Genomic DNA, 13,514 nt, shown 5'->3' with positions numbered 1-13,514 from the left:
CTGTATGTGAATTATGGTAAAGTAAGTGTTTTTTAAGGATGCTTGGGTTATCTTATTTAGGAAAAATTAAATGACCTATGAAAAGTACAATACAATGACCTATTTATTGACATTTAGTATAGATGGGAAAACAGCAAACATTTACATGTGTATGTGTGTACATGTGATCTGCAGGTACAGTATCACTAAGTTGTAGTAAGTACTTATACATCTTCATATGTATGTCAGAGTCAATACGTAAATGTGGGATTTCATGAAATCCCAAAAGGTTTAAGTTAATATGTGAAATCTGTCCATCGCTTTTTCTAACCGCTTTATCCAATTCAGAGTAACAGGGAAGCTGGAGCCTATCTCGGCAAGCAATTCCCAGGGCAGATGTGAAATCCCTGGTTAAATATTTAGGGGTTGCATGAAACCCCTGGTGTCATACATCCTAGGATTTAAAGACCATAATGGCACTGGTCTTTGCTTTTTCAGTCTCATCTGAGATCTTGGTAGGCAGGTTCTCTCTCCCAGTCCCAAGCCCTGAGGTGAACTGTGCTGCCACTCCCTGTACAGAGGTACTGTAGGCTGACCGCACCTGCCTGCTGGAGACTGTCTATCTGGAAATTCCAGGCTGCTTCAATCTTATGCGTCATCTTGTATTTGTATAGCGATGGCATTTACTCCAAGGGCAGCTCATCACCTCATCTCGGCTCACCTTTGGAACCTGTCATTGAGTCTCCAAAAGATAGGAGTCTTTCCAGAGTTTCTGTACACCATGTATTTTCTTCTCCTTTTGAGATTAATGACAGGACTGTATTGTATCGTGATAACCCCTGTAATCCGTCCACGGGGGCAGGTTTTAAAATGTGTTCACCGGATCACATCACGCACAAAGCAGTGCGGAGGTACTGCACCGCACTGTGTGTCTGTGCCACTTTTTTTTTAAACACAGGAATTGAACACGTGCACGGACAAGCAAACCCCCCAAAAAAAGAGGCACAAAGGCCCCAGTGCAGCTCTCCCCGTTCTGCACTGATTCACCACCGAAAAAGACAGCACAAAGGCAGTGATTCTTCACAGAGAGGGGATCGCTCGAGCGGTCGCGGATATTGTGTGCGTGGAGCGCAGCCGGTGTGTAGGAGGAAGAGCGTGCTTCCTGGAAGTGCGTGACAGGCGGCCGGCGGGGCTGTCCTGGGGCGGCGCTGTGTGCTCGACAGCTCTGGCTGGCTGGCTGCCTGCGCAGCGAGGCAGAGCAGGGAGCTCACAGGGGGGGAAAACCCTGCAGGCCGCGAGATGTGTGAAGTGTGGGAAAGGTCACAGGGTGGCCTGGCAGCCTGCACCGCCGCTTCGGACGGCTACACTGACCGATTGAAAGGGTCGAAAAATATTAGGTTCAGGTGCAGTGCAGTGCATTTAGTGATGTTTTCGCTAAGAAAAATGGGATAGATACTGTATGTGGTACAGTATGAATCTTTTGTATTTGAGGCTGCGAGCTGAAGAACTTATCTGACCACTGCTCTGTAATGACGCAGTAAAAATACTAATTAAGGTCATCTTTCTGATCAGCTTTCTGTTTTGGTTAAACGTCGGTTGATTGTTTTGTGTTTTAATTTTTTAACATAATGACATAAAGTGACTGGGATATTATGCACTGCTGAAAAATGGAAGGCTTTAGTCTTCAGTTCACAAAAAGACCATTTGACACAAAGGGTATTTATATTTGTATGCAATTTGATTAACACCCAGCCTACACTGCAGTGCTGCTGCTTGGGCAATCCCAGTCAGAGCTGGCTCGTGATGTGGCCTGGGCACACACCAGGGATGTAGACCGTGAGGCTTGTTTAGCCTGTATGCTGCAGTTATTTTGGTGTCTGGTGTTTTCAAGCCCTGAATCTGAAGCATTTCATTAGTTAAGAACATAGCTGGTTTAATTCATTACACGTCCAAATACCAATGTTGTGGATGGTTCTGCATATCACACTTTTCACTGTTTTCAACCATATCTTAACAATGACCTAACAAAAGCCAAGTCTTCTAATAATGAATTGGTTAATATTAATGATAAATGAATATCGGTTGCTTTTTCATGGTACACTTTCCTGATGCTTTGCTCACCGAAGATAAGCAGTTAACTTTCTAAAAATACATGTATGTAAAGGAGGTGTTGCAGTGTTTGGTAAATGTTTTTGTTTCCATTAACTAGAACACAGTACACACTGCCTGTGCGAGTTAAACTCAGAGTCCAGGTTTCTGGCCGTTGTGCGTCTGTGCCCTTTAGCACATTTCATTGATACTGTATTGTGAGCAGAAGCCTATCGAACAATAGTTTGTGAAACTAGACAGGTTACAAGCACGTGTCAGTCCGCAGACCCCGTGAATGGTACTGTAGGTGTTAAGCAGGATGTTTTCGTTTCACTAATGGGGAATATAGAAAAACAAAAATGACTTTGATCCTCTGACTTGTGGATGGACATCCTGTGTGTACATTATGGTGAGTGCGTTGAGTGTACCTTTTAATGAGCCCTATGTCACATAAAAACCAAGAAAGCAACAAGTTTGAAGTGAGCTCTGATCGTGTGAATAAGCTGTTGCAGTTTTTATACAATTATACAGCAGCCTTATTTTCGTGCCCAAGAAATTATGGAATTTGGAAAATAGTTGAGTGAAACACCTGCATCTAAAATGTGATCATGTACGATTAGCTGAGGTTTGATGATTACCTCTGTGTGAACGCATTTAGGTGGAAAATGTATTAAAATACCTCAGTTCATGAAAGACTTTGTATTTATCAGTTATTTTCCACTGAACTAGGAGGAGATAAACCAGCTTATCTTCTGGTGATCTTTTGTGACCACTGTGGCAATAAAACGGATATAACTGATGGTGTGGGAGGTAAACGGCACTTGTCTATATTTTGACGCATTGCTCATAAATTAAGACGTCCCAGTCATTTTCTATAGTTATGTAAGAGAGAGGGGGCTCAGTGAGGTGATAAGCATGCAGCACCAGCATCTTATCTGTCAGATTTATCTGACCTTTTCCACTTGCTTTTAATATGCATTGGTGGTTTCAATTTACGTGGTAACTTACAAAACCATCGAGGCTCCTATACCATTGTTGACTTTAAAACGGACGTAGTTTAAGAAAGATTGATATCTGTTTGTGAGATGCTTAAAACCACAAAGACGTGTGTTTTAAAACGCCACCCAAAAAAATAAATTTGTGTCAAAGCTGATAGATATGCTAAAAAATGTGAGCAGCTTTTTTTTTGCAAGCCACATAGGTAATATTTGAAGTATGACACAAAAGCGTGCATATTGCCTTGCAAATCTGTACGGAAACTTCTTAAACATTATGTGTTATTGTTTAGAAAGAGGTGATGTGATAGTGACAAAAGTAGACTGGAGAGAGAAAAATAAGATTAATAAAATTAATGTTTCTAATGTGAATTTATTGCTTATCCTTGGATGCAGACATCCATAAGTCATCTGTGCATAAAGAAAATGCGTTTTGTAATTAATACTTAAACAGGTCATTGATAAATTAACAAAGAACAATTGCAAGACAAGATGTCATGTCGGGACAGATGTAAAATTAGATACGATGTCTCTAATTTGTAGGGGCAGACATCTCTTTATTGCCCATGTCACTTTCAATAAGGAATTAACCCAACAAACTGTAAGAACATAAGGATGTTTCCAGCTGGGAGGATGCCATTTGCCTTGTTTGATGTTTAGAAGGTTTGTGATTCAAGGGTCTCATGTGTGTATTTGTGCCCTTTAGTTTGTGTTTCTCTGTTCATTCTGAACAAGTCCGTGTAGCTAGCGTTTCAGTCTTAAATCAGACTTCCTCATAATCTTCGGCTCTAAGCCCTGTGTATTTCCCTTCCCTACTGTCTTTGGATTCTCCCTCCTTCCCCGCTAGTTTTAATTTAAATAGCTCTGGAGATATTAGCCCCAGGCTAACTGATGTCCGTCTCATTTTCGGATTTAATCCTTGTGTCATAGAAGGATCTCCAGTGTCCATATCAGCCCCATGGTGTTTATAGTTCAACATTTCCAGTTGTTCACCTCTGAATGCCATCAGGTTTCCTGAGAAAACTCTTTGGGTCTTCATCTGCCCTTGCTACCTCTGCTTCCGGAAGATGTCATACTTTTGGAGAATATGTGGAAATCAGTGGTGAAATGGGTATGTGAGAGAAGAAGTTGAAGTTAAAGAAAAATTGCATCAAGGTCTGAAAATAGGGGATGTTTTTGGAAGCAAGGGAGTCTGAAGAAGCAAACCATATTATTGTGCTTGACTCTGGCGTCCTTAAATTATGGCTGATTGGGATTTTGGGATAGATTAGCAACCAAATGACACATGTGGAGAGAATAGTATTTTGTTATTGGTAACTTTTCTTGTGTACCTTCTGTACTTTTATCAATCTCTGAAACTAAATGTCATTAAATGTACTGTTTCTGAATTTGAAAAGTCCTTCAGCTTTCAATTTTTTCAGTGGAGGGATACAAAAAGTTAAAAATGTATTTTTTATAGCGTGCAATTCCTCTATAAATTTAGACTTAAACTTCACTTTCATTTCCTGCTCAAGCTGTGTGAAGATAATGTGTTAGTGGTGACCTAAATTTGTTCCACCATACTAAACTCGCATCTTGTTAGTTTGTGGGCCAGACGTCTAATTCAGGCTGTATGAATGAAAAAGTACAGTCATTTCACCTTGATTAAAAAACTAAACCTTGTACTGTTGAAGGGAGTTTTGATTAGATGCTGGATGAAGATTTGCTTTGTCACAGGAATTTTTCTGCCTGAAACGCTTTCATACAAAATGGAAATTGGTAATATTTTCTTCCAGTTATTCAGCAGTGTAATGTTTACTTTGGAGACTTCGTTGCAGACATGAAGGAAATATTCTCTTCTGTTCTTAGACCTTACGAATGGGTATTGGAAGGATTTACTACTCAAAGAACAAAATCAAACACAGATTTAGGAAAAAATCAGAATGTATGGTTTGCATTCTACAGTTTTATTGTTCCTTGAAGGATATTGAAACACCAAATCTTATTAAAATAAGGACTTGTTGGAACACAACTTTCTCACAGTCATTTATATGGGTGGTGCTTTTTCATTAGAAAAACTTGCGTCTCTCACTGATAGAGGTGTCTTAAAGAATCAGTACTTTAATTTGCCTCCAATATATCCAAATAGTTCTGAAAAGCAATTTTAGTCTTTACAGATCTATGATTTGTAGTTTTAGAAAGTCCTTACATTTCAAATTTCTCTGTTTTATAGATCCATTCAAATGGAGCCAATTTTCACTTAGAAATCCTATAAAAACGGTATATATAGGAAATATCTGTGTATATATAGTAGTTGTAGTCAAAAGTGTTGACAACCCTGGTAGTAATACTAGAGTGAATCAGTGTTTAATACATTTTGATATCTTTGGTATAGCAGAATAGAATAATAAATACTAGAATGTTATAACATAAATATTTTAAATAAAAGGCTGTCAGCGCTGTGCCTTTTGAATGGAATATACTGTGAGTTATTCTCCAAACATATTGTCAGAATTTTCAGAAAACCACTCATCCTGGTAAGCTGAGAGGGGGATCTTCACTTCTAGTTGTTCGGGAACCTCTAGTTTTAAGATTTACTGCATACTGTATGCATTTGTTGTAAACACTACAAATTAGGCAATTCTGTCCTATTGATATAATAATACAATAGTAATTATATTAGTAGTAATGTATAATATTATAATAGCTATTAACCATTTGTATGTGTATATAGAGTATATATAAGCAAAGTGCTTCTGAAGTTGCACAGCTAATGAAGGACTTCCATCCGAAACGTCCGGTTTCTCAAGAAACCTTGTGTACTACACCATAACTTTTCCAACATCTCTCTCTCTATAAATATATATATACCGCCATCACTGAATAGTTTGCCATGTTAAGCGAGTAGCCATGACGTTTTGAACAAGGCTTTTAAAGTAGCTCGCACGGTTTTCTGTGCGCCAAATGCAGATTTTTCGAGATGACCTATCTTGAGAGACCTGTCCCTTGAATCAGGTGGGTGTTACTTGTCAACATACTTGTGACTAGTCTCAAAATGTCTTTTTACGTTGTACGTTTTGCAAGCGCCAATAATTTTACTACAGAGCAAACAGAAAGGCTGCCCATCTCGATCAATCAGGACAAATCCATTCTTCCAGTACTTTCCTACCCTCATCGCTGATGCTCCGACTCTTTTTTTTCCCTTTGCACGTTTCATTGTCTGTTTTTGTTTCGTTGACGTTTTCTTCCTCTGGCCTATGTCATTTTTTTTCACCCCTTACAACAAACATCAATTTTTCTTTATTTTTTTTTTACGAACAAGCAGGCTACTAGGCTAGGCAGCCCTGATGTGAGCGGGGCGTTAGTGCGCTCAGACGCGAGACGGGCGATCCGAAAGTGTGTTCTAGTGACGCGCTATAGCCTACGTGCAACACTGTCATGAAATTATAGATAAATGAATCTGATTACCAGCGCATCAATTTAACTTCTTGTCACAAAAGTGTGACACATGGAGAGAGGCTTTTCCTCTTCCCCCATCTCCTCAGCCTGTCATACAAGCATTTAACCCAGTCAGGTATTTTCCTCATCAGACTTCTTAGAAAAACCTCAAGAAATATTTTGCTACATTAGTTTCTGTTTGACGTGCCCTAAGGAGTCCTGTCTGTCTTGGAAAATTATTTTTGTGCACGAATAGCTCTTAGCGTATGCACATGAATTACAGGGTAAGATGTTAGCTAGCAGGTCATTACGAATGCTGAAATAATTAGTCAGTGTTAATATTTTTTGTGCGTGTGCGAACAGAGAAATACATCCAAATTCTTTTCAGCTCTTTTTAGACAGGCCTCTTCCTATGTTCTCCCCCATAATTTACTGCTTCTCGGAGCTGCGTTTAAAGCGAATGACTAATTGATGCAGCCAACTCACGCTGAAAAGGTGGACTGTTGGAAGAGCACAAGTGTTAATTACTGAGTCTAGCTGTTCTTGCTTGCCTTCATCTCTTAGTGATGCTGACGGTCAAGATCTTGAGCAAATGTGCATTCCATGCATTCCTAAGTGTATTCCATCCATTTTCTTACCTCTATATTCAGTACAGGGTCGCATGGGAGCTGGAGCCTAAACCGGCAAACAATGAGTGCAAGGAGAGATGTATCCTCGAGGGAGTGTCGGTCCATTGCAGGGCAGACACACACACACACACACACCAAGCCCGATTTTCCCTGAAGCCAATTAACATTCCGACATATCTTTCGACAGTGGGAGGAAACTGGAGCACCCGGAGGAGACCCCTGTGAACACTGCGAGCTCTACATCCAATCTCAATAGCACCCCAGGAATTGAGCGCAGGGCCCCAGCACTGCTAAGCACTACGCCAGCATGCCTTCCCAAACATGTATTGAAAATGAGGAATATATACAATAATAATTATAACAAAGCTGCTTCAGCTGTGTTTATTCAGCTCTGTAAATGACGAATAATTTCAATCGTCAGTGGTGTCCCGGAGCATCTATTTCATATTTGTTTACAAGAAAATAATGCCCTTACTGTGTCATGCTCATTTCAATGGTGGTGCTACTACAGTCATTATGGCGAGACTGAATGTACTCTGTGAGGTGATTCACTATTTCTGAACCTACGAAGTATGAAATTGTATGTATGAAATCTAATATTTTATTCTGATGGACTGTGGAATGCAGTTACTGCAGTTTAATTCACGGTGATATGTGTGAAATTCAGTTTAGGATAGTTCTAAATTTCTCATTGTTACTTTTTCAGACATTTTCACATTAATGAATAGTGGATATTAATGTGTCAACGTCCATTATGAAAGCAGGACGTGAAAGAAAAAAAGTGACTGGCAAGACCTAAGATATCTAAACCTAGAAATGTAGAAGTGGCATGCATCTGAAAAATAGCATATAGAAAAATATTCCCAATTGCTGCTATTTTATAAAGAAGGCAGTTAGGCAGTTACTGTGGGATATGTGATGTATTCCTGATGTCTCATGAAGTTTTGTAAATAGAAACATATTTGTTCTTAACATTCTTTGACTCTGCAATTCACTGTATTGCTGTTTTTCTAGTGTAACCCAATTGATCACAGCTTGGTCTCTTGGATGTAACTAATCGTATAGACACAACTGTGATCTAGTTTAGCAAACATGTTCTCAAGCATACTGTAGGTATAATGTGTTTTGACTAAAAGAATACAGTGCTCTCAATGGGGGAAGAACAGGCTCACAATGTAGGCACAAATGATCGACTGACATCCGCAGTGTTTTCTTTCGGGCGTGACTTGTGCTCGTCAGTAAAATCAGTACGAGAACAGGGTACAGTATATTTGACTTTTCAGTTCGAAGCTGGTCTGGGGGCAGTGGCTCAGGACCGTTGACTCGGCAGAACGTAGCAGACAAATATGCCTGCAATCTCAGTCAAAAATGGGGGGGTTTACAGCCTTAGTAAAAAGCAGTTGAGTTAGGAAGCATTAGTGTAAACTGTTGCTTTGCTTGAAAATGCGTTAAGCTTAGAAGAAAATATAGTTTTGCCGTAAAAAGCATTCTTTCATCATCTGTTTTTTACACTTAGTCCTATTTCTCTCCTAGAGCATACTGTATGTACACTGTTGGAACTTTTTGTTTTGTTCTACTGTACTATAACGCACATATCATAGTATTTCACTTGGGATCAGTCAAAGGGATGTGAATTCATACATTTCAAATCCCCTTCAGCCCTTTGGATGACATCAGAACCGACAGTGGATCAGAGGGCACAAATTGGAACTGGACGGGGGAAGTACATTTAAAATGAAGAATAGGAGGCACTTACACAAAGGGTAGCAGGAGCATGGAACAAATTACACAAAGCCATGTTGCTGAAACTGATATCTTGGCTTTTTTCAAAGAATGGCTGGATGAGATCCTCATATCCCTTAGCATCTAAAGACCATCTAGATCACCCAAATGCCTCGTTTTTATTGGACAAACTTCTTTTTGGGATTTAAGTACTTTAGTTCAGTACAGTATGTCTTGTGTTTTTGAGGTGGGTAAAGAAGAGGGATCTGCTCATGTGTAAGCTGCTTTCCTGAGAGTTCTGCATGATGTTGAAAATTATACAATATTGTTCCATTTTCAGATTTAAGTGCAGTGCAGATTTTGTGCGCACACTGACCTGTGTTCACATTAATGAAACAATTAATTTAAAGAAGCCTTTCATGGTGATTTATAGGCATTATCCTGCGCTTCTGTCTTATATATTTCAGTTAATCATGTTTTAATTGGCATCTTAGTAAAGAATTCAAGTATGAAGGCTGTCCCATGCAAAATGGAAAGTCTGTCGACGGGTATATTTTTAAGAAATTCAAAATGAAATGTGCGTGTTTTAAAATCCAATCGCTAGACTGTTTCTACAGTTATGACAGCTTAAATACATATTGTCTGGTTTAATGGAGAGAATCCATTTGTTAGAGAATTGTTAAAAATTAATCATTTATGTGTTCTTCTTTTTACCTCTTTTTTTAGGCAGAAGCTGATGATTGACGGGGAGAGAAATCCTGTCATCCTCAACACTTACTTCAGCCAGAAAGTTGTTTCCGTGGAAACGGGGGAGAACAGGCCCAAGCAAAGAGAGACATTCCTGAGTGAAAAACCCATTCCCTACTCTTTAGTACGAGTGTTCAACCTGACGGACGAGAGCGAAAACCTGACAACAAGGGACCTTTTCTGCAGGCAGGTGTGTTTGGAAAAACCTGTTCGTGTGTGTTCTGTAGCGACATTAGTTGCTTGCCAACATTTTTAAGCAGAGAAAAGCCCCCCCCAAAAAGCTGTTTTTTTTTTCAGCTTTGTGATGAATAGATAAAGCATGGTGGCGTGGCTGATGGGGCTGCTGCCTGACTGCTGGTTTTGATTTGGGCCTGGGGAGTCTTCTGTGTGGAGTTCGCAGGTTCCCCCAGCAACCATCTGAGTTTTTGCCATCTGCCGTGATTTCCGCTCACTGTCCAGAGACTTGTGGTTTAGTTGGCATCTCTAAATTGTCCCCCGTAATCGTGTGTGAGCAGCATGCGAGCACGCCTTGTGATGGACTGACATCTTTCCCACGTCCATGCTGTGGCTTGCCTTGCACACCACGGCTGCCCTGTGTGTCTGCCGGGGGGACAGTCCTGCGTGGGACTAAGCAGGCGATGAAGACAGACAGACAGGCAGATGGATGGATGTAATTAATAGGACAAATCACAGGCGAAAAGCTCAACGTATGTAATGTCCCAAGCACACTTGTAATGAATAGAGGCATCGATCAGTGAGATTCATACCATCGGCTGTCGCAATAAAGCCCAATCCATCAGTCAGGATCCCAACCATCCCGGCCACAAACTGTTCTTCCCCCTGTGCGCTGGCAAGCGGTACTGCGCTATTAAAGCTCAGACCACTAGACTTAAGAACAGCTTCTATCCCACTGCGGTGTGCATCCTTAACCACTAACCGCAATGCCTCAGACTCAGTACACATCTGCACTTTGCACTTGTTGCATGGTCTACCCTGTATTTTCTCACTAATACATATTTATTGCCCCCCAACATATTTATTGTTACTGTTGTTATTATTTCTTATGTTTGTAATGTACCGTCTACATTGTGTGGTGTGTCTGTCCTGAGAGGTTGGCGTCAACAAGAATTCATATGGCAGTAAACTCAATCACTTGCTTAACATGGAAGACGTGCTTTGAGTTTGGTGTTTCATCAGCAGGTGCCCCCAGCCTCCCCGAAGCCCCTGCCCTCTCCGGCATCCCAGAGGGAGTGTGATCCAGGTGTGTCCGACTCGCTGCTGGACGTGATCGAAGGCCAGTGGGCAGCCGGACGGCTGGGGATGGATGTCATTGTAGTGGTCCAGAGAGTCTACTGGCTCCCCTTCAGAGAGCTTGCAACTCCACAGCTCCTCAAGGACAAGGCCCTGTCTTCAGGGCCTCGTCAGCGCACTGCCAGGTAAGTGACAGAGCTGTAGCATGTTCCTGCCTTGTGGAAGTGTGCTTCTGTTGTAGCTGTATTGCTGGTGAGGTCCAATCATGGCAAAGCACTGTCCTTTTGTACTTTACTGTAAGTGAAGAAGTAGATGTTCAGATGTTCAATAACACTTTTATTGCCCAGGAAGATGTTAGTCTTCTTCAAATAATTACTTGTAGCTTTCAAACTGCACACAGGTGGCAATATTCCTGTTTCTGTTGGGATCAAAGAATAGACTTTGGGAGGAGCTTGTGGGAAAAAAATATCTTCAAATAATTACTTTAAAATAATTGAATATGAGTTTTTATCATTTCAAAACGGGCTGTTGCATGCGCTAGATATCAATGAAGTCTTCTTAAAACTACACAGAATTACAAAGATGTCAAATGATTGCACTGTCAGTGTATAATGTAGTTTATATAGTATATTTTTAACTTGATTTTTATTTTTTTTCTTGGACTTAACTGTGCTTTTAAAGATACTGTAGGTGTAATTGCAGGAACTTTCTAGTGCCTGGCACTGTTGTTTTTGGCTGGTAACTGATCCCAACCTGCTGGGAATCTGGCAGACAGCCATGTTTGCATGCTCAGGCTTCAAACAATTGTGAACGATAATTGAGTTGTCTGCATTTTATTAGCACTTCTTCTCAACAAAATCCTAAGAAACTAGCAGAGAAAATTGTGCATCTTCTCTCTGCTATCATTTGGAGCTTTATTGTCACGTGTTTCTTTTTAAACTGAGATAAGCACAGTGTCCGATCTTTGGGATTAGGATGCATTTTGTTAGGAAATTAACTTTTCAGAAGGACGCTTTTATTTGGGCTGCATAATAAAGGAGGTCTGATAATGTATGTGTTAGTGGTTGTTTTAGTTCTGGTGCCGCAGGCTTCAATCTGGTGAGCGTGTAAGCACTGTTCTAGTTCTTTCACACCAGATCCCTTGTGAGGTCACAGTCATGCCAACTATCAAAGCCATGATGGCTCAACTCCAGCACGGTGACTTAGTCTTCTTGTGCATTGCTTCTTGCAGTCTCTGATCACTGGACTCTCTCTGTTTTGCTAACTTGCCAGGGCAAAATGGCAAACTTTCAGCGACTGGCAATTCTGCCGTTACCCTCCAAGACAGTGAAGGGTCCCACTTTTCACACCTACATTTCCTTGTGTCTGATTTGCATGCTTGTATTTTAGAAGTTCCCAAATTGGCTGTGACTTTTATAGTTACTTTCAACAAGGACCCATCCCTCCATTTTCTAATTGCTTCATCTAGTTCAGGGTTGCGGAGAAGCCAGAACCTATCTCGGCTTGCGACGGGCTCAAGGCAGGGTGCACCCTGGACAGGTTGCTAGTCCGCCGTAGGCCATGCAGAGGCACAAACACGCACACACTCACCACTCATGCATGGTCAATTAATCTACCAGTGTGTCTTTGGACTGTGGGAGGAAACCAGAGCAGCTGGAGGAAACCCACATGAACACATAAAGAACATACAGTACAACCTCCATGCAGATCAAATTGAACCAGGACCCCAGCAGTGCTAACCACTGGGCTACTGTGCTGCCCTCAGCAAGGACCCTTGAGATATAAATCATTTTGCAATGTTATGTTTGTATATGTGATATTAACAGTCACTTACAATTACTTATATTTCAGAAATGTAAACATGTGTCCATTCTTTACTGTATTATTTTTGTCATTTGTTAATAAACTTTCACAGGCCGAGAGGAGTCCATTTCAAATGTACGATAACAGTTCCACCCCGGACCTATACCATTATATACTGACTTTAAAAAAAGGCAGAATAATTAGATTTTTGTGTAATAATGAAATATTACAAACTGCACTGCACTGGGCAGAACCTCCTCAAAAATCTTCCAATTTTTAAAATCAAAAAATATATTAGGTGCAATCTTCGCCTGAGCTGAAATGTTTTCAGGTTTATCCGGAGACTCACTAATGTTTCTTAGAGTTTTGTTTTTTGTTACTATCATTTCTTGTGTTGCATGAAACCTTCATCTTCATCTGTATCTTTCTTCTTCCTCACGCTCTGTGTAGAAGTGTTGTGGCCAGCCACACTGTGCTTGGGGTTATTTCCTCGTTATTGTTATTCTCTTCAAGATATGCCGTCAGTCCTGTGGGAAATTGAGATTTGTTTATTACTCAAGTGTCAGTTTTATAGTTTTGCCTTTATGGGAAAACCCACTAAAAATGAAAAGTTGTCAGTCCTATTTCTAGAGGTTCATTATTCAAAATGCCTGAATGTGCCTTGTTGACATTTACTTCCTTCGTGGTTTTGATGATTTCCCTCTAAATATAATGGATTACTTTTTGCTTTGAGAGTAACATAGAATAAGACTATATAATAAGTACTAATATAAGTACTTTGTGGACTATTCACATATTGTAGATGTGCATATATCTGTGCTTTATGACATATGTTCTGTACTGAGGTTTCTCTTGTGGTTAAGCACTTCTATCTTTGTGATGA

The 13,514-nt window shown here is 40.4% G+C and overlaps 1 protein-coding gene across 4 annotated transcripts in view; it reads left to right on the top strand.

Annotated features, from left to right (window-relative positions):
- The window catches only part of spidr (scaffold protein involved in DNA repair), a 119,804-nt gene that overhangs the window by 56,980 nt on the left and 49,310 nt on the right, over positions 1-13,514 (top strand). For 3 of the 4 annotated variants that reach the window (XM_088642479.1, XM_088642477.1, XM_088642480.1), the window contains exons 9-10: positions 9,557-9,767; positions 10,775-11,013. In XM_088642479.1, coding sequence (XP_088498605.1) covers positions 9,557-9,767; positions 10,775-11,013 — 450 coding nt within the window. The remainder of the gene's footprint in view (positions 1-9,556; positions 9,768-10,774; positions 11,014-13,514) is intronic. The other variant, XM_088642478.1, reaches the window with a different exon arrangement.

This window comes from Lepisosteus platostomus, chromosome 8, assembly GCF_059453375.1.
Source record: "Lepisosteus platostomus isolate fLepPlt1 chromosome 8, fLepPlt1.hap1, whole genome shotgun sequence".
In the NCBI taxonomy this organism is placed as follows: domain Eukaryota; kingdom Metazoa; phylum Chordata; class Actinopteri; order Semionotiformes; family Lepisosteidae; genus Lepisosteus; species Lepisosteus platostomus.
The sequence above is the reverse complement of the archived record's forward strand: the minus strand, read 5'-3'. Positions and strand labels throughout refer to the sequence as shown.